At 42.6% G+C, this 21333-nt stretch overlaps 2 protein-coding genes across 10 annotated transcripts in view; both read left to right on the forward strand.

Moving 5' to 3' along the window:
• The window catches only part of KPNA3 (karyopherin subunit alpha 3), an 85088-nt gene extending 81296 nt beyond the window's left edge, over positions 1-3792 (forward strand). The window contains exons 16-17 of the mRNA XM_059041688.2: positions 742-836; positions 1240-3792. Of these exons, the coding sequence (XP_058897671.1) occupies positions 742-836; positions 1240-1338 (194 nt within the window). The 3' untranslated portion in view covers positions 1339-3792. The remainder of the gene's footprint in view (positions 1-741; positions 837-1239) is intronic.
• A 7319-nt stretch (positions 3793-11111) lies between these two features.
• Positions 11112-21333, forward strand: part of EBPL (EBP like) — a 66353-nt gene continuing 56131 nt past the window's right edge. For all 9 annotated transcript variants that reach the window (XR_010837136.1, XR_010837137.1, XR_009331706.2 and 6 more), the window contains exon 1: positions 11112-11339. Coding sequence is in view for 6 of the 9 variants with exons in the window: in XM_067016307.1 (XP_066872408.1) it covers positions 11169-11339 (171 nt within the window). In the remaining 3 variants the exon portion in view is untranslated. The remainder of the gene's footprint in view (positions 11340-21333) is intronic.

The raw sequence follows: 21333 nt of genomic DNA on the forward strand, positions 1-21333 counted from the left end.
CATGGAGTAAATATATTGGGAATATAAATAAAGGCATTCTATAGTTACTTTTCTGAAAAAGTATTTCCCAGATTCACTAACTATAGGATGTAAGCACCCTATTCATTTTTTTTTTTTTTTTTTTAAGAAATTATTTCAGGGACTTCCCTGGTGGTCCAGTGGTTAAGACACTGTGCTTCCACTGCAGGGGGCATGGTTCGATCCCTGGTTGGGGAAGTTCCACATGCCCCATGATGCGGCCAAAAAAAGAAAAGAAATAAATTACTTCAAAATTTAAAGTTTTTTCTTATATTTATATCGATCATTAAGTAACATTTGGAAAACAAAGAGAAGGATAAAAATTACTGTATGCAACAGTATGATTATATTAAAGGAGTCCTGGGGGGCATGGCAGAGATCTTGATTCTAGTTCTATCACTAACTTGCCATGTAACCTGAAATAAATCCCTTTACATCTCTGTGCCACAGCTTCCTCATCTGTCAAATGGGGTATTTAGGTGTTTTTTTAAGCTGCCTGCCTCAGAGACCAGGATACCTCTAGGGCTTCTAAAGAGGAAGAAATTAGTGGGATGCTGGCCCTCTAACCAGAGCAGCTCAGGGTTTTATCTGTATTTTAGATGAACTGTCATCTTTGGAGGGTGGTGGGAGGGTGTTCTGAGTTCTTTCGGATTTTCCATGATTACAATGAGCACATTTTTATTAGTATGTGCCTAATTATTTTGACTATTTTATTTTTATCAGGTTTGGAGAAAATTGAAGTTTTACAGCAGCATGAAAATGAAGACATATATAAATTAGCATTTGAAATCATAGATCAGTATTTCTCTGGTGATGATGTAAGTATATATTAAAGTATGATGTGTCTACATGTACATTAAAATCTATACATAAAGTAAGTTTTCTAAGAATTTTCCATGATTAAATTTATACTGTATTTCTGTCACTGTGTTGCTTTTGTAGTTTGTTGAATGGGAAGAAATGGTGATTATAGAAATGATGTATGTTCAGATAGGTAAAGCAAATCTACAGATACAGGAACCAAAGCATGGGGCAATTTTTAAATGTGTGTTCAATTTTTAATTGTTAGATTTCTTAATAACATTGTTGATTTACTTAAAATATTTTTTAGGTAACGAAAACATTCATATGGAATTCTCTCCTAAGAAGTAAATCAGTTCCGCTTACACTGTAATGTGTAGTATCTTAACATAATAAAGATTTTTTTCTTGTTTATTATAGATTGATGAAGATCCTAGCCTCATTCCTGAAGCAACACAAGGAGGTACTTACAACTTTGACCCAACAGCCAACCTTCAAACAAAAGAATTTAATTTTTAAGTTCAATTGAGTGCAGCATCTTTCCCACATTCGATACGAAGCACCACCAGATGGCTACCAAATGACAAGAACAACAAGTACAAAAGGCTCCAAAACATACATGCCTCTTTGTTTCGATGCTTCTAAAGCAAGCCATGTCTCAGTCACTTTGCAGTTGCCAAAAGTCACCATCCACATGGACTGTAAATGCATATGCATGATTTCCTAAACTGTTTTAGAATTCTCCTTAACAATCTCAACTACCCTATTTTTCCCTGTTCCCTGGTGCCACATGCTGACAACCGCAGTCTCCAGTTTAGAATATTCTGTAGTGGTGGCATGTCAGCTGCCCACTTGATATTCCTTTGGAAAATGGTGCGCTATGGATCAAGACACTTTGGTATGACACATACACATGTTGGAAGACTTTAAAGAGGTGCAGTCTGATCTGAGCCTCCATCATTGTCCTCCACAAACATATTTTCATACTCTTTATGTGGAAGAATAGATTTTAAAGTACAAGCCAAATGATTTTCATTGGTGGAACTGACACAAACAAAAAGTAACTTAAAAAAAAGAAACTTGGTTATTGATTAAACAGATAAGTTTTAAAAAACTGTTCTTCATCTACCAGTAATTGATGTGTTTATTATCTGCCTCAGAAGCCAGGGTTGGAGGAAGAACTTTAGCTATGGATGGTAATGCTTTCGCCATTATACCTAATTTTTGAGAACAGCAAGCCCTATTTGACCACTCACTTCAGCCTGTGTGTTCCTGCTGTTTTGAAGTAATCAAATGCTGTGCATGGTATTTTACCTGAGCTGCAACCTGTTACGGACTTGAACTTCTGTTTAAGTTGAAAGCAAGAGTCCCTGACTATAAAGAAAAAAATAAATAATAAAAACAAAAACACAAAATTCTAAAGTACCCATTGGTGATATTAAAAAAGAAAATCTTGCTTTCAGCTTTCAGGAGTTAATATTTTTCGTTTTAAATTGATAATTGGGTATGGTTGATTTATATTGGGTTTAAACTGTGGAGCTTTCATGTTTACTGTAATTTAGTCTTAAAATATTTTTTACTTAGTAACCAGTGCTTTTGATAATGTGGTTGGCAACAAAACAACAACTATTTAGAAGTGTCATAAAACTTCATTCGTTGATTATTGGAAAGTTCATTCAGATCCTACTCTAAAAGCATATTCACATAAAAAGATTCAGGCAAGGATCTGCATAGAGGAATAATCTGCAGTTATTTAACATAAACCTGATTTGCAGTGATCTTTAAGTAATTCTGCAAAATCTGGTATTACTATGTAAAGTCATTGCTTTTGGTAAATTGTCTGACCCAGCTATTCATGCAAGAATTTGAAATTTTTTAAACTGAATAATTTGTGCTGTCACAGGAATGGTTTTGTTGCTATTGTTTACTGGGTATAATTTCCCAATGCATTGATGTGAAGGGATAGAAAATCTAAACTAATTTAGTTATCCGATGGGGGGGGTGTGTGTATTTACTGTGATGAAGATGAGACAGATGCCATCAGAGCTTTGTGAATCAGCGGGGGTGTTTTCACTGATAAACAACACATAGCAGGTGTGCATTCATTACAAATATATGTATCTGCCAAGGTGGAGCCACTTTAAAGAGTGAGTTTTGTCTTGTATCTAAAGTGGATACAAGAGTATGTTTAAACTGCAAGATTTTTACTTGCTAGAGAATCTTTTAATATAGTGGTTTGGCCTCTGATTATTTATAGGTTTTATAAATTTTAGAATCAATTTCTCTTTAAGGTGGCTCAGATTTTTCAACTCTTGTGCACATAAAATTGAGTTGAAGTTCATTGTGCCTTTTTTTCTTTATCCAAATTTTGAGTTAAAGCTTCATATGGTAACTGCATCCTGTTCAGTAGTCTAAATTTTTGAAACTGTGTGGTGTTCACTAAAAGTAAGAATAACAAAGTCAGAGCTAATTAAGGTCACAAACTTCGGTGAAACCCTTGAAGTCCAAATCTTCTCAATATTGTGAATTGTACCCCTTCCAGTTTACTTTCTTCTGGACTCTCCATACTTACTGACAGTTACCTTTTAAATTTTGCACACATTGAGATTAAATTGGGCCTCTACTGTGCCGATTCCTATTTCCTCTTGTGTTTTAAGTGCAAACTAACATAAGTGAACGTTAGCATCAAGTAGTGCAGACATACGTATGCATTGGCTTGATCCAATTTGTTGTGACCTTATCAGTTTGGAAATGGAAATGCAAAATTTCGTAGGTAAAGGAAACTAAGTATATTGCTGCACTTTTAAGTTTTCAAAACAGTGTTGAAAAATTGCATTGTTTTTATTTTTTTTTTAACTCAGTTAAAAAAGACTAAAACATTCTTTCAAAAGAGGCATCTAAATGTGTTCCTAATTTTGTATATGGGCTTAGGTTTTGTAACCAATAAAAAAGCTGCTATCAAATATGATAAAACATTGAAGAACTTATTTTTGAAAGTATCTTAATTTCCTTATGCCTTCATCATTACATGGTGTTCTCTCTATGTATCTCAGGTTTAAATACCACAACTCATAGAAAGGCCATTTGAGATGATAGTGTAATTATGACTTTCATAAAACAAAAATTCAAGCTTTATTTAAGGCCTGTCTAATCCTTGAAAACAAGAACTTTGGAAGATAGTCATTGAAGTAAGGTTGAGGCTCTAAATGAAATCTTGGATTAGTTGAAAGAACAAAGGAGCAGCCAAACTTTTTAGTATACAGGTATTTTTACTTTCATATAATGACACTTCAAAGTATTTTTGAAAGAACTCAGTATATAAGTAAATAAGTTACAATACTCCTATTTAATCTTGCCATAATTTACTTCAGAAGGGTTGTCCTTCTGAGGAGATTAATTAATTATTGCAAGTAAAAATTTGTGAATGTCAGTTGTCTTACAGTGATGGTTATGAAATTTCTTAACCCTAGTTGAACTGGGGTTTTAATTAAATCTATTTGGAGAAAGGGAGTATAATTTCTGTACATTAAGCTGTAAGTCTTAAGGCATATAGGCCAAGGAGTTCTCTTTTACCCACCACTCATTTGTCTAAAGTGTAAAAGGAACTCTTCATATAAATGTTGTACTTAGTTAAATAACTGAAAAACAGTGGTAGAGTGCTTCTCAAAAGCACAGTATATAGATGAGGTTCTATCTGTACATACCTATATACAGTTGACCCTGGAACAACATGGGTTTGAACTGCATGGGTCCACATATGTGTGGATTTTTTTCAATAGTAAATACTGTAGTACTACACGATCGGCAGTTGGTTGAATTCTCGGATGTGGAACCACTTACACAAAGGAACTGCTGTATGGAGAAACTGCGTATATGGAGCGCTGACTATAACTTACAGGTGGATTTTCGAATATGTAGAGGGTCAGCACCTCTAACCCCTGCGTTGTTCAAAGGTCAACTATATAGGTGGGCTCAGTACTCTATAAAGAGAAAGTGTTTAGGAAAAGGGATGTGGGAATGCAGCCTGTTCACATCCTTAGCCTCTTCATTTGCCCATGAAATTCCTCAACTAACTTTAACGTAAGTCAGGGTTTTTCAAACCCTTCAATATTGACATTTTAGGGAATTCCCTGGCAGTCCAGTGGTTAGGACTCCGCACTTTAACTGCTGTGGGCCCAGGTTTGATCCCTGGTCAGTGAACTAAGATACCGCAAGCTGCACAGTGCAGCCAAAAAAAACCAAAATGGACATTTTAGGCTGGATAATTATTTGTTGTGGGAGGCTGTCCTGTGTGTTGTAGGGTGTTTAGTGGCATCCTTAGGCTCTGCCCACTAGGTGTGGGTAGTACCTCTCCACTCTAAAGACAGGACAACCAAAAATGTCTCAAGACACTGCCAGATGTTTGGGGGGGTGGGGGGGCCAGAACTGCCCCAGGGTGTGAACCGTTGTCCTAAATCAATTCAAGTAGAAAACTTCTCCAAAGGAGAGAGCCTAAATCATGCCTTTTTGTTCTATGAATAGTGCCAGGCTTTTTTTCAGATACATGAGATTAAAAAATGAGACAAAAATGTGCCTTTTCTTCATTCTCAGTTTTAGGAGAAAGCAGAGCTATACCTAACCACATTTCCCAAATCCCCTGTGGGTACTGCTGAGCCCATCTACTGCAAAGGACTTAGGATCGGAATGGGAATGTGGAGTAACTAGTTACCCTCTTAAATGTACCCGTGGCTAAAAGAAGTGTGAAACAACCAATGTGTTGATTGCCCTTTGTCTTCTCAGCACTGCCCTGTAGCAGTGTTCTTCAAACATTTTTAGTTGAAGATCTTGAAGTTCTCTGAGAAAGCTGGGGTTGGAGCAGAAAAATCACAGCATAGTTTGAAAAACACTTATTTGAAGCATTATGAGAGAATGGCCTCATCAGGAGACTTACAAGTTTATTAAAAGTGATTAAAAGCAGGGGATCAGTGGCTGAGCAGAGCTATAAAGGATGTGTTTGCTGCAGGGAATTTCTTCTACAACATCCTGCTTCCCAACTCTGAAGAACTGCCTGCCATCCACCTTCTTGAGTAATTCCCTTTTTTAAAACTGTGGTCCCCGAAGAAAAATGGGACCTTGTGCCAAGTAATGTGTGAAGCCGCAAGAGCGGCCGGCCATCTTCACAGGACAGCCATTGTACTTGATGGTAAGGAAGACAGTTTTATGATACTATAAGCCTAAGTGTTAGAGAGCAAAGGATACATTTTGCATAATGTTTTAAAGATAAAATCAAGGTTTTTTTGAGGCAGGCCATTTTTATGGACACATTCCTACAGGACTAGGAGTCAGAAGAGTTTGAGAAGTAAATGGTGAGGTGCTCACTCCAAGTGGGCCAGTTCTACTTGTGGAATAGCTTCAGTTGTGACCAAGTCTTTTCTTAATATTGAATAGAAGTCACCACTCTTTTTTTTTTTTTCCCCAGTACGCGGGCCTGTCACTGTTGTGGCCTCTCCCGTTGCGGAGCAAGGCTCCGGACGCGCAGGCTCAGCGGCCATAGCTCAGGGGCCCAGCCGCTCCGCGGCACGTGGGATCCTCCCGGACCAGGGCACGAACCCGTGTCCCCTGCATCGGCAGGCGGACTCTCAACCACTGCGCCACCAGAGAAGCCCAAAGTCACCACTCTTAAATGACCATCATTATAAATTAACTGTTCTCGATTCTGCATAGACTTAGAGTTATTCCCAAGTAGCAGAAGACACAGATCTGTTTTTATCAGCTTCCTTCCTCTCCCTGAACACTCCGTGCATTTTATCCAACCTGCTTATAAAGTCCTTTCTGGACCTGGTTCCTGTCGGCTTCGCGTCCAAGGACCCCACGAATAGAGTGTGGTGTGGCTAGTTTCTGGGTACGATGGAACGGCAACATTCCATTATCTGGCCATTTAATTTTGTTAATGTGGAGGAGATTGTTTCAATTATTTTACAAGCTTCATCACAATTAGATTTGTGATCAAGTAACAGCCTCAGTTCCCTTTGTCTTCAGCTCTCTTCTACCCAGTAGTTAGGCATTTACATTTTTCAAACCTAAATAGAAGAATTTATAAATTTCATTTTACTGATTTCAGCCCAGTTTTCTTCATAATAAGAAAAGATTCCATATCTATATGTATCCTTTCCATGTCTTAAGTCTTTTATAAGTAAGAATTTTGACTAAGCCTTTAGGAACATTCAAATATTTCTTGAGCATCCTATCCAGCCAGGTACTGTGCTAGGGTGCAGGGTCCACACACATGAATAAAAGTAAAAAAGTTATGACAAATGTTAGAAAAAAGAGATACACAATGATACATAATAGAGGAAATCAGCCTCGTTAGGAAGGTGATAATCAGGCTGGCAGTGAGTTCTTACTAAGTGCCAGCCACTGGCTTGAGTGCTTGAGAAGTACCAACTCAGCCCTCAACAACTCTGTGATGAAGCTTCTATTATCTAGCAGAGGAAAGTTAAGTTTGCCAAAAATCACACAGCTTATAGTGGTGAAGGAAAAGCAGAGTGAATAGAGCAGGTTCACTGGAAACTCTTTTCTGGCAGAAGAAACAGTATATACAAAGTAGGAAGCAGCATGGGAGTCCAGGGAGTGAAAGAAAGTACAGCTGGAGCCAAGCTGGTAGTGGGGAGGGGGACTGCCAGGGGAGGGGCTGAAGAGATAGGCAGGTGCTAGACCACACGCCTGTAAGTCATGTAAAGAAACTTTGGTATTCTAAGAGCAATGGTAAATCATTATTAAGCAAGAGTGATGATAGGAGAATTGTGTTCAGTAACCATCACTGGCTGGTAAGGTAAGGACAGGAAATGTGCTTTGGGTTCAGTGATGTGTAAGGTCGAAAGAGTGTGAAGCCCTGAAGTAAGAGATGGTGAACAGTGGATAGGATCAAGAGACACTTGGCAGCTAAAACAGACAGGAGCAGGCGATGCTCAGACCTGGAGTTTGGGGAGAGGGAAGTATAAAGGATGATTTCTGTGTTTCTGGGTTGCTGTAACTGATGAATGTAAGTAAAGTAAGATAAGCAACACTGCGGGGGAGTTCCCTGGTGGTCCAGTGGTTAGGACTTGGTGCTTTCACTGCCATGGCCTGGATTCAATCCCTGGTCGGGGAACTAAGACCCTGCAAGCCTTGAGGTGAGGCCAAAATACCAAAAGAATAAAGCACCAATGAGAGAGACTCAGACATAGGGAGTAGAGGGTGATGAATTCAGTTTGGATTGTGTTGAGTGGAGACATCCAAATGACATTCAAGTAGGGCAACTGGAAATACTGGTCTGGGGCTCAGAGGAGGGGGCCAGGCTAGAGATTTGAATCCCCTATTTTGGTGATTATTAAAGCAGGAAGTGAGGGTGAGACTGACTGGGTTCAGCATTTGGAATGAGAACAGGGCTTAGGACTGAAGTTCCAGCATTCAAGGAGCATGTAGAGGAGGATGAGCTTGCAAAGGAAACAGAAGTTATAGTTAGGGAGGGGGGAAGAAAAGCTGTGTGTTTTCTCAGAAAACTGAGGGAAAAGAGATTTCAGTGCCCAGTGATGCTGTTGAGAGGTCAAGTAAGGTAAGGACAGGAAATGTCCTTTGGTTAGTGATGCAGAGGTCACTGGTCACCTTAGTGAGAGCTGTATCACTGCAGTAATGAGGGTGGAAACTAGAGTAGGAAGGACTGAGGAAAGGGCATAATATGAAGACAGTGAATCTAATCAGTTTCTTAGGCTTTTATTTTGCTCGGAAGGGGAACAGGGCAGGATAGTCGCTAGAGTGGTGTGGGGAAATTGATGGGGGAAATCCAGTTGAGAAAGACATTGAATATACAAGAGAAGAGCAATCATCAATTTTCCAAGTTACAGGAGAGAATCCAAGGCATAGGTGGCAGGATTGGCCATACTCCTTCAGTCAGCAGTTATTTAATTGAGCAACTAGTATATGTCAAACTCTGTAATAGGTGCCAGAGATACAGCAGTAACCAAGCCAGACACCTGGCCTTGTGGAGCTTATACTCTAGTGGCAAGAGACTAACAATACATGTATAAATAAATAATTTCATCTAGTGTTAACTGCTATGTAAAAAATGATATGGAGTAACTAAGGGGGAAAGTTTTTGAATTTGTGTTCAATGCCAGAAATCATTTTTTTTTTTTTTTTTTTTTTTTTTTGCGGTATGTGGGCCTCTCACTGTTGTGGCCTCTCCCATTGCGGAGCACAGGCTCCGGACGCGCAGGCCCAGCGGCCACAGCTCACGGGCCCAGCCGCTCCGCGGCATGTGGGATCTTCCCGGACCAGGGCACGAACCCGTGTTTCCTGCATCGGCAGGCGGATTCTCAACCACTGCGCCACCAGGGAAGCCCTCATTTTTTTAATTGTGTAAAATACACATAAAATTTCCCATCTTAAACATTTGCAAGTGTACAGTTCAATAGTGTTAAGTGTATTTATACTGTTGTGCAACCACACTCCAGAACTTTTTCATCTTGCAAAATTGAAACTCTATAGCCATTAAACAAGTCACCTTTTCTCCCTCCCACTAGCCCCTGGCAAATACCATTCTGTATTTCTGTCTCTAGGAATATGCCTACTTTAGGTGCTTCATATAAGGGGAATCATGCAGTATTTGTCTTTTTGTGACTGGCTTATTTCACATAGCATAATGTCTTCAAGGTTCATCCACGTTGTAGCATATCAGGATTCCCTTTTTATGGCTGAATAATATTCTATTATATGTACACACCACATTTTAAAACAACAAATGATTTTTTAGCGTAAATACCCTAGTTAATGCTAGTGTAAGTGTATGCTTAAAATTTCGTTTTTTAAAAAAATCTGAAATTCCAATTTATCTGGGCATTCTATATTTTACCTGGCTACCCCAAATTGAAAACACAGGCTTGATCAATAAAGGTTACAATCTTTTTTAACTCTGACTTCTTTCTCCAGTGCCAAGTCTCTAAGTAACAGAGGCCTATGGAAGGTAGAGGGAGAAGTTTAAAAGCAAACAAAAAGATGAGGAAGAAGTAGAAAGAAAAGGTTAACGTGGTGATCGGAACAAAGGGGCATGTCACTCGAGGAGAGCTATACAATTGTCCCTCGGTATCCACAGGACATTGGTTCCAGAAGACCCGGTGTGTACCAAAATCCGTGCACGTTCAAGTCCCATTAGTTGGCCCTTCCTATCCACAGATGCGAATCCTGCGAATATAGAGGGCCAACTGTAGTTGTCAGTATATTAAGTATCTACTCACACTGCAGGGTCAAAAAGCAAAGGCCTTGGGGACACCCAGTCATGGGCTCTGGCCTCGGCCCAGCCACTGAGCGTCCTTAGACAAATTATTTAATGTCTGAGCCTCTTTTCACATTTGTAAAATAAGAAAACACTGAACTCCTAGAGTTGTTGTGAAGATAAGATACCACAGGTTAAAAAGCATCTAGTACCAAGCTGATGTGGCCTATTGCTTTTCTCCCCTATACTCTTGCTGCTTTTTGGATTTAAAAAAAATTTTTACTTATTTATTTTTGGCTGCGTTGGATCTTCGTTGCTGCGCGTGGGCTTTCTCTAGTTGCGGCGAGCGGGGGCTACTCTTCGTTGCGGTGAGCAGGCGTCTCATTACAGTGGCTTCTCTTGTTGCGGAGCACTGGCTCTAGGTGCCCGGGCTTCAGTAGTTGTGGCACACGGGCTCAGTAGTTGTGGCTCCTGGGCTCTAGAGCACAGGCTCAGGTAGTTGTGGTGAACGGGCTTAGTTGCTCTGTGGCATGTGGGATCTTCCCAGACCAGAGATCCAACCCGTGTTCTCTGCATTGGCAAGCGGATTCTTAATCACTGCGCCACCAGGGAAGTCCCTGCTTTTTGGATTTTTAAGATATAGGGTCAGAGTAAGCCACAAGGGCTTTAAAATGCCTAGTGGTGGTTGCTTGCAAGAGCCTAATTAGAACCTTTTGTCCCTAAAATTCTCCCCGCTCTATTGGCAAAATTTCCACCATCTGGATTTCACTTTGTAGTGTAAGGCTTTGAACCTTGTTAAAAAATCACACTGCGTCAAAAGGTGTTGGCCCTATTACCAGTCCTTCGGGCGTGGTCTGGGAATAGGGTTGGTTCCGGCAGTAAAGCGAGGAGGTGAGCACGTTCCTGGCTTGAGAAAACCTCTGGGCTCTGACAGCCGGCGACTCGGCTGGGCTGCTGGACGACCAGGCGGAAGGGTAAGCCTCTCTCAGCTCCGCTCCGCTCCGCCCCGCCCCGGCCGAGTAGCCCCGCCCCCTCCCCGCCCCTCCCCGCCCCTCCTCTCCCGGCGCCCCCGGCAATCCTGGCTGTTGGTGCCCAGCAGTCGGCGCCGGGAGCAGGAAGCATGCGCGGCGGCTGGGAGCTGGGCGCTGCGGCTGGAGGCCCGCTGCTGCTGTGCGCCGCGCTGCTAGCCGTGGGCTGCGCACTGGGCCTGCGCCTGGGCCGCGGGCTGGAGGCTGCGGACCGCGGGGCGCTAGCCTGGCTCTGCTTCGACGCCCTGGTGCACTTCGCACTGGTAAGTGTGGTCGCCTCGGCATCGAAAACGTGGGCGGACGCCGCCTCTCTTGGGACCCTTACCTCCCTCGTCCCAGAGAGTTTCCAGAAAATGACATGGACGACTCGGCCGCCCCGTCCCCTGTGGCGGGAGACCCGGGAAACCTCTGAAGGCCGCGGTGCCCGTGGCACCTCTCCGAGGTACCAAGTCTGTAAAAAGAGAGCGCAGCCTCCCTATGGTGCCAATTCCTCTACCAAAAAAACCCCCCAAAAAACAGAAAACAATGAAAATTGTTATTCGTGTACGATGTGGTGTTCGTCTGTTTGTAAACTACCGAAAGGCCTTGGCTTACTTAACATCATATCCTGCACATAAATGTTGAACGTAATTGAGAGAGTTTTTGAATGCCCCAGAGGGAGCAGGGAGAGGCGGGCTGGGCCCTGGACCAAAACCAGCCCCCCCGCCCCGCAATAGTAATCACCATTTATTGGTTGACGACTGTATGCAGGCACAGTACTGTGTTTAAAATTTCTGACCTATGAACACCCCGTAAGGTACTTATTATTGTCCCCATTTTACAGAGGAGAAAACGGGCCCTGCAAAGTTAGGTGACTTTATAGTGCCACACAACTGGCATGATTCAGAGTCAGGATTAGCCTGGCTCCAAAGCTTGCACTTTCTTTCACGCCAGGCTTTAGGAAACATATCCTTAAAAGTTCAACTCACTTTATAAATGGCCAGGACGGTTGTATTTAAGGAATTCTATTGAAAATGCCCCCCTCCCCGTGCACGCACTTCTTAATTTAAAGCTTTGTTTAAAACTATGCCACAATATCTTTTTTTGCACATTTGACCTTGCTTAAATCTAGGCAAACCTATAGCTAATGTGAAGCCAGAGTCTATACAGTCCATCCTCCTCGGCAGCTGCGGATTCAACCAGTGGAGAATAGAAAATACCAGAAAGAAAAAAAAATTCCAGAAATTTCCAAAAAGCAAAACTTGAATTTGCCACCCTCACAACCTACTTCCCCGTAGCTATTTACATAGCGTTTCCATTGTGTGAGGCATTAAAGGTAAGCTAGAGATGAGTTAAAATATAAGGGAGGATGTCAGGTTCTATGCAAATACTACTCCATTTTTACCTAAGGGACTGGAGCATTTGCGGATTTTGGTATCCCCAGGGGTCCTGGAAGCAATCCACCTGAGGCTACTGAGGGAGAGATGGAGTGTTGAGAAAGAAAGAGAAAGCAAAGTTTTGGATAATCATCTAGGGCTATAGATGTTTATCTGTTGGATATGTGTACATACCAGATGTTGCTGGAATGATGAAATTCCTTCTTTCCTAATAGTCAGCTTGTGGAGATAACAGACAGTAAATACTTCCCTTAACTCCTTTATTGATAGAATTGATTTTTAAGCTGTCACTGAACACAAGGTGTCCCAAAGAACAGGGGCAGTAAAACAGGTTGCTAGGCCCACTTGAGAGTATTCTATTTTAGACACACAAAAAAGTTATAAAAACACTAAAACATATACACATATGTCTACCACCTGGTTTAAAATTAATTCTACTTTTCATGCACAGACTGTGACAGGTAGCACTACACACATCTCCATTTGTGGCAACTTGAGGTGTAGCCCCATGGGTGGAATCATTGCTCCACTCTCCCCCCTCCTTGTTCTGAAGGAAATGCCTCCCTGCCCCCACCCACCACCCCATCTTGTGCCATTTACCTGTCCCAGCTGCAAAACATCCCACTGTTTGAATGCACCATATCTTAGTTCTTTAATTCTAAAATGCACATTTTTTCACATGTTGCAACAATGAATGACATAACCACTGTGGCTTCTTTTGTTGATATTTTATGTCGCTGAGATTGGGATATATCTTACAATTGATGAAGAAATATGATAAATAAAAACAGGCCCGTTGGGGCTTCCCTGGTGGCACAGTGGTTGAGAGTCTGCCTGCCGATGCAGGGGACACGGGTTCGTGCCCCGGTCCGGGAGGATCCCACGTGCGCGGAGCGGCTGGGCCCGTTAGCCATGGCCGCTGAGCCTGCGCGTCCGGAGCCTGTGCTCTGCAACGGGAGAGGCCACAGCAGTGAGAGGCCCGTGTACCGCAAAAACAACAACAACAAAAAAAAACCAGACCCGTTAATATTGGCTGGTTAAATTTACTATTTACACACTGTTTCAACCAGCATCTTGGTACACAAGTCTTAGAGATTGGTGAGAAGGCACTTGACTAAGTGGTTGAGGCCTGCAAGACTAATGCATGTCCGTATTATTTTTGGGATAATTGGGAGTTCGTTGCAAGAATACCTAGAAATGTGGCAGGAGCTAAGATTGGAATGTAGAGGCTGGAGGAGATCTGAAACCACAACTCACTTGTTCCCAGTAGAACCTGAGCTGCCTCTCCTCACCCCTTTTGCCTTTACTTCTCAAATAGAGGAGATGTTTGGGTTTGTTGGCCACCATCAAATGCAGAGCTCCCCTATTGGACAGTTTCAGGCCAAGCATTCCCAGAGGTAGTTCACCTCCCAGATGTCCAGCCAGACTGTGGTTATTAGGGGCTGCAGAACTGACCTTCAGTTTAGTCAGTTATGGCCAAGATGAAGGTCTGATTCGTCTCCCATCTGGTAGGAGCCATGGTGACATACGTGAGGAAATCAATGGCATGACTCACCATCTCTCAAAAGTCGGCGACAGGCATTTCTTGCACTGGTGCTTCATGGGTTTTCGCTCATCTGCGATCTAAGTGTAGCAATTCTAGGCATGGCCAGAGCCTGGAAGCAGGATGTATACTCCTATGTTTGGGAAACGTCTGGAAGTCCAGATTGATTAGAGCACAAGATTTACATAGGGTAAGATTCCAGCAACATCTCTCCCACTGACAAACATCTACAGACCTAGATGATTATTGAAAACTTTGCTTTCTCTTTCTTTCTCAATACTATAATCCTCCTTTGGTATACATGGTAGGTTGCTTCCATGACCCCTGGGGATACAAAAATCCTCAAATTCTCAAGTCCCTTGTATAAAGTGGGAGGACAGGCAGGAAAGGGAACTTGAATGACAGGTAAGACTTGGAGTTTTATTCTGTGGTAGGAAGCCATTGAAGGGTTTCAAGCAAGGAAGTATGGCCAAAGTAGATCTTTCAAAAGGTAGTTTGGGGCTTCCCTGGTGGCGCAGTGGTTGAGAGTCCGCCTGCCGATGCAGGGGACGCGGGTTCGTGCCCCGGTCTGGGAGGATCCCACATGCCGCGGAGCGGCTGGGCCTCGTGAGCCATGGCCGCTGAGCCTGCGCGTCCGGAGCCTGTGCTCCGCAACGGGAGAGGCCACAACAGTGAGAGGCCCGCGTACCGCAAAAAAAAAAAAAAAGATAGTTTGGTGGTGGTGTGTTAAGTCAAACTGTAAGGGGTCTGAGATTTTACCCTTCTTTCAAGTTGAACAAGTTAGCCTGGTTGATTCCCCAAGCTCCACAGGGCAATACAGTGAGGGCCATATGATACCTGTGCATGCTGGGGGTGCATTACAGGAGAAAACCCCCAAATTAGGCTCCCTTCTTATATGGAGCTGCTGGTGACCTGCTCGTACTTCTCTCTGGAGAGAGACTGTATCTTTACTCAGGCATGAAAACAAATCTTCTCTGGGGAAGAGGAGGCGAGGTCTTTTTCTCAGGAGGGAGATGTCTCTAAGCTCTACTTCCCTGGAATGTCTCCTTACATAAATATTCTTAAATTATCTGTAAATGCCTGTGCTCAGACATCCCAGACAGTGCAGGACTAGGAGATAGTCAAGGAGAGTTGTCTCCCAACAGGTGCAGGGTGGATTGGAAAGGACAGTTCAGGGGCGAGAAGATCAGCTAAAAGCAATTGCAGTATTTTAGGAGTGAGAAGAAAGACCTGAGCTAAGGTGATGGTGGAAGTTAAAATGGGGAGGAAAGATAAATACGAGAGACTTTGCAGGGGAGAATTTTCTAAGTCAAAGTGACCCCTTTTACATTGTGGGTGGAGATGATCTTGGGGTTTAGAACCTGGCCGACATGGATAATGTTGATAACGTTAACAAAGACAGGAAAGTCAAAGTCGGATTTTAGAACTGTGAATCTGGGGCTGGGGGTGTGGTTGAGGGGAAATGGCCAGAAGGCATTGAAAATGTAAGACCTGCTGTTCTGTACCAGGCTACGGGACAGGAATCTGGGGCTGAGTCCTGGGTCCACCTCCTATACCCTGTTTTTCTTTTTCTTTTTCTTTTTCTTGTGGCCACGCTGTGCAGCTTGTGGGATCTTAGTTCCCTGACCAGGGATCGAACCCTGGCCCTTCAGCAGTGAAAACATGGAGTCCTAACCACTGGACTGCCAGGGAATTCCCTATAGCCTGTTTTCCTATGAGGCTGTTCACCTTTTCCTTATTGATCTGAAAGAGATAGACATGTTAGCGCAAATAATTTTACATTTAAATTATAAATGTATAATTTTACATTTTATTATACACTTTTCTCGGGGGGGAGCAAGAAAGTATCTCAACTTCATTTATTGAATAATCCATTCTTTCTCCACTTACTTGAAATTCCATTTTTATCATATGCTAAAATCTTTTATATGCATAGATATGTTTGGGATTTTTAAATTTAATTTTATTTTATGAATCTTTTGGTTTCAGTTCTGTTTCTTACTATTTTAGCATTAGTGCTTTTTATTTATTTATTTATTTAAAAGATCCTGTGTACCTTGCTGAAGAGTTCAGGTTTTTATTTATTTATTTATTTATTTTTGCTGTGTTGGGTCTTTGTTTCTGTGCAAGGGCTTTTCCTCTAGTTGTGGCGAGCAGGGGCCACTCTTCATCGTGGTGTGCAGGCTTCTCACTATCGCGGCCTCTCTTTGCGGAGCACAGGCTCCAGACGCGCAGGCTCAGTATTGTGGCTCACGGGGCTAGTTGCTCCGCGGCAGGTGGGATCCTCCCAGACCAGGGCTCGAACCCGTGTCCCCTGCGTTGGCAGGCAGATTCTCAACCGCTGCGCCACCAGGGAAGCCCTTTATTTATTTTAAAAATTTACTTATTTTTATTTTTGGCTGCCTTGGGTCTTCGTTGTTGCACGCGGGCTTTCTGTAGTTGCGGCGAGCTGGGGCTACTCTTTGTTGCAGTGCGTGAGCTTCTCATTGCGGTGGCTTCTCTTATTGCAGAGCACAGGCTCTAGGCGTGAGGGCTTCCGTAGTTGTGGCTTGTGGGCTCTAGAACTCAGGCTCAGTAGTGTGGTGCATGGGCTCAGTAGTTATGGTGCACAGGCTTAGTTGCTCTGCGGCAGGTGGGATCTTCTCAGAACAAGGCTCAAACCCGTGTCCCCTGCGTTGGCAGGTGGATTCTTAACCACTGCGCCACCAGGGAAGCCCCTATGGTGCTTTTGAATAGCCAACGAAGCGAACTCATCACCCTTTTTCAAACACGTTACTCTATATCCTTCCAGATGAACTTTAGATTCATTTTGCCAAGTTCTAAAATTTGGTATTTTGATTTGGGATTTTCTTAAATGTATAGATTAATTTAAGATTAAATGATATCTTTGCAATACTGAGTCTCTTCTAAGAATTGAGTGGATCTCAGTTTGTTTAAATAAATCTTCTGTTATAGTCTCTTAAAATTTACTTCTAAATATTTTATATTTTTATTGCTACTATGAGATTTTTCTCCTTTGTATTCTAACAGACCATTGTGATAAGTGAAAACTACTGGGTTATATCTATATCTATATAGTAACCAGCCACTTTTCTAAATTCTCTTTTTCCCCCTCCAGCTTTATTGAGTTATAATTTATATACAATAAAATTCACCCATTTTGTATACAGTATGATGAATTCGTGTAGAGTTATGCAACCAACCACCATCACAGTAACAGTATAGAACATTTTCATCACTTTTTGAAAGTCTTCTTATGCCCCTTTGTAGATGATCCCAGCCCTGACCTCTGGCCCCAGGAAACACTAATCTGATTTATTGTCACTAAAGTTTTGCCATTTCTAGAATTTCATGTAAATGAAATCATACAGTATGTAGTCTTTCATTTAGCATGATCTGCTGACTAGTATCCCATTATATGGCTATATCCCAATTTATGTATCCATTTACCAGTTAACATTTGGGTGGTTTCTAGTTTTTGGCTGTTATAAATAATGCAGCTGTGGGTATCTACTTCTAAGTCTTTGTGTGGGCATATATATTATTTCTCCTGTGTAAATGCTGACGAGTGGGGTTCTTTAACTAGAGTAGAAACTGCCAAACTGTTTTCCAAAGTGGCTGTACCATTTTCCATTCCCACCAGCAATACTTGAGCATTCCAGTTAATCCACCTTCTCACCAGCATTTAGTGTCTTAGTCTGCTAGGGTTGATATAACAAAAATATCACCGACTGGGTGGCTTAAACATCAGACATTTATTTCTCATGTTCTTGAGGCTGGAAAGTCCAGCCTCTATCCAGATCCATGTGGGTTGAATATGGGTTGAATTGTGTCCCTTACCAAAAAAAAATCCCATGTTGGGGTCCTAACCCCCATGACCTCAGAATGTGGCCCTATTTAGAGATCTGGTCTTTACAGGTGTAATTAACTTAAAATGAAGTCATTAGGAAAAAAATGAGGTCATTAGCATGGTTCCTCACCTAATAACGACTGGTCTCTTTATAAAAGGGGGGAATTTGGATGTAGGGACATACAGACAGGGAGAACACTATGTGAACATGAAGGCATAGATCAGAGTGATGCTTCTACAAGCCAAGGAATGCCAGAGTTTGCCATCAAGCCCCTAGAAGGTGTAGAAAGAGGGGCATAGAACAGAGTCTCCCTTGCAGCCCTCAGAAGAAACCAACCCTGCTGACACCTTCATCCTGGACATGCAGCCTCCGGAACTGTGAGACGATAAGTATTTGTGGGTTTTAAGCCACCCAGTTTGTGGTACTTTTTTGTGGCAGCCCAACCAAACTAATACACCACGTTTCCTGGTAACTTGAGTTCATTCATAATGTTGATGTGTTCTTGGCCCCTCCTGGCCTCTCCTAACCTCTCCTACATATTAGTTTTCAGAATCTGATTGGCTTCATTCCCTGTTTCTGAATTTGTGTTCCAGAGAGTAAGAATTTCACGAGCCCAGCTCATCTGTGTTTGAGCGTGGCATTTTGGACAGGCTGCTTTGTAGGCCAGGCTCCAGCCTATGCATTGTCTTCCTCCTTGTCCCTCCTGATCCTCTGATCCAATCACCTACAGCCAAAGGAGTGGCTGTCACAGCGTAGAACATGGTCCGGCCCATGGGAACTGGGGGTGGAGTCACGCTGGGCACAGCATGCATGGTGACCCACACATCTAAAGGAGCACACAGGGGCTTCCCTGGCGGTCCAGTGGTTAAGACTCTGCACTTCCCGTGCAGGGGATGCGGGTTCAATCCCCATTCAAGGAACTAAGATCCCATATGTCCCGTGGCCAAAATATATTAATAAAATAAAATAAAATAAAGGAATGCCCAGTACTGTGTGTGGAAAGTGAGAAAGCCGCCATAGTCGAGCAAGGGCCTTTAGGAGCCAAATAGGCCAGCTTCCCCCTTGTATAGGAATTTTACTAATAGTCCAGACAGATGTTGGGTCATCCACCCTTTGCTTGAAAACTTTTGTCAGTGCCGTCTTTCCAAAATAGAATACCTCTAGCTACAAGAAAATGTTTCCTTATGTTGAGCTAAAATTAGCCTCCTTATGACTTCTACTTCTAGTGTCCTACTTGTGCCCTCTTGTGTAACCCAAAGGGAAGTTGAATCCTGTGTCTGTGAAACAGCTCCACGGCTTCTCACGACATGGTTTCCTGGCGCTTCTCTGTCCTGTCATTCACCCTCACACACGCCACAGGCTGCCTTTCAGAGGCGGTGCTGGTTACGCAGGGCTGTTACAGAGGAGGTCTGACTGTTATTCAAGAAGCCTGGGGCAGAGGGGGCAGGTGGGAAGAGTATGGACTTTGGGGTCCAACGATGTGCTGGTGCAGCTGGCCCAGCCAATTCCCACCTGTGAGACCCTGGGCAGCACCCCTTTCCCTGCTGAAAACCGTTTCTGTCATGCGGAGGGGAAGGAAGGACTATATATGCATTATGGAATATATGTGCATGAGAAGTACAGGCTGAGGAGTCTTTGCAGAGCATGTACAGAAAAGTCAAGATTCTTACTACAGTGGTTTCGCCCTTTATTGCATAGTAAAAATGTACAACTATTTATTTCATTGTTTGCTAAGACTCGTATTTTGCATTAAACCCTTTTGGCAGCAAAGAGGAATGAAAAGCAAAATATATGTTTAAAGGGCTTCCCTGGTGGCGCAGTGGTTGAAAGTCCGCCTGCCGATGCAGGGGACGCGGGTTCGTGCCCTGGTCCGGGAAGATCCCACATGCCGCGGAGCGGCTGGGCCCGTGATCCATGGCCGCTGAGCCTGCGCGTCCGGAGCCTGTGCCCCGCAACGGGAGAGGCCACCACAGTGAGAGGCCCGCGTACCGGAAAAAAAAAAAAAAAAAAAAAAAAAAAATATATATATATATATATATATATATATATATATATATATATGTTTAAAAAAAAAGGAAGAAAGGACTTTTTTCTGTCTTGGTTTCCTTATTGTGTTAATCCTTTCAGGCTGCTATAACAAAATACCACAGACTGGGTGGCTTATAAACAACAGAAGTTTATTTCTCACAGTTCTGAAGGCTGGAGGTCTGAGATCAGGACACCAGCATGGTCAGGTGAGAACCTGCTTCCTGGTTCATAGCTGGCACCTGGGTGGATGCGACTAGGGGTCTCTCAGGAGCCTCTTTTATAAGGCATTGATCCCATTCTTGGTGGCTCCACCCTCAAGGCTAAAGCACCTCCTAATACCATCATCTTTGGGGGAAAGATTTCAACACGAATTTGGGGGCCATGTCTATAAAGTATGGAAATAATATTTTCTTCAAATGGTTGTTATAGGATTAAATAAAGCTTTGTAATTCAGGGCCGTGCTTCTCAAACTTGACTGTGCATCGTAATCACCTGGGGATCTTTTTATAATGTAGATTCTGACCCCATAGGTCTGGGATAGGGTCTGGGATTCTGCATTTGTCACAAGCTCCCAGGAGGTGCTCATGCTGCGGTTTGTGGACCACATTTGAATAGCAAGGATGTAGGGCGCCACCACAGTGCCTGGCGTTTAGCAGAGTTCAGTAAATGTTAATTCTTCCTCTGTCCCTTTTGTGACCCCTCCTCGCCATACCCTTTAGTTGGATTAACTTTTAATTTTCATCCCATCCCTATGTAATTATGTGGTAATACACATGTCCAATTAAGATGAGCCTTGGAAGGTTTCAAATCTCTAATCTAAGAAGTTAACAACGGCCTCAGCAGAGAAGGGTATATTCTTAAAACGGGAGAAATATTCTTTAAGTCCTAAATCAAACACTAAGCTGCTATGTTGTAGGAACAATAGGACTTGTGTGGCTGTATGATTCCTGAAGTACACAAAAGGGCCAGCATGGTCCATTGTTAATGTCAGGCGACAGCCCATCTGCTAGGACAGGTTCCGTCAAATGGAAGTCGTCATCTCATTAAGTGGATGACAGCTGGGCGGCATATATTTATGAAGTCACTAAAGCCTTGTCATTGAGGTACTGTAGGAGGCTGAAGCAGCTGATCCTTCCAGAAACAATGATGTATGCTGTTGCCATGACATGGAAAAATCAAGCCTGATTAGACTGAGATTTTGTGAGTCAGATCAGAAAATGCTAATAAATTTTGACAGGATTTATGTACTGATTCTATTCTTATTCCAATTTTTTCTCCCACTCTTAATGCACGTTGCACTGTTTTTCTGGTTCTTCATCCAAACGCACTTAAAAAAAAAACTTGCAAATATATTTAAGTATAAATTCAGCCTTTACAAATACAAACACAAATTACAAAACAGAAAATGTATATTCTCTTTTATTTCTATAAAGCCTTTTTGCTGCTAAATTTTTCTTTA

This window comes from Kogia breviceps, chromosome 16, assembly GCF_026419965.1.
Source record: "Kogia breviceps isolate mKogBre1 chromosome 16, mKogBre1 haplotype 1, whole genome shotgun sequence".
NCBI classification, from domain to species: domain Eukaryota; kingdom Metazoa; phylum Chordata; class Mammalia; order Artiodactyla; family Physeteridae; genus Kogia; species Kogia breviceps.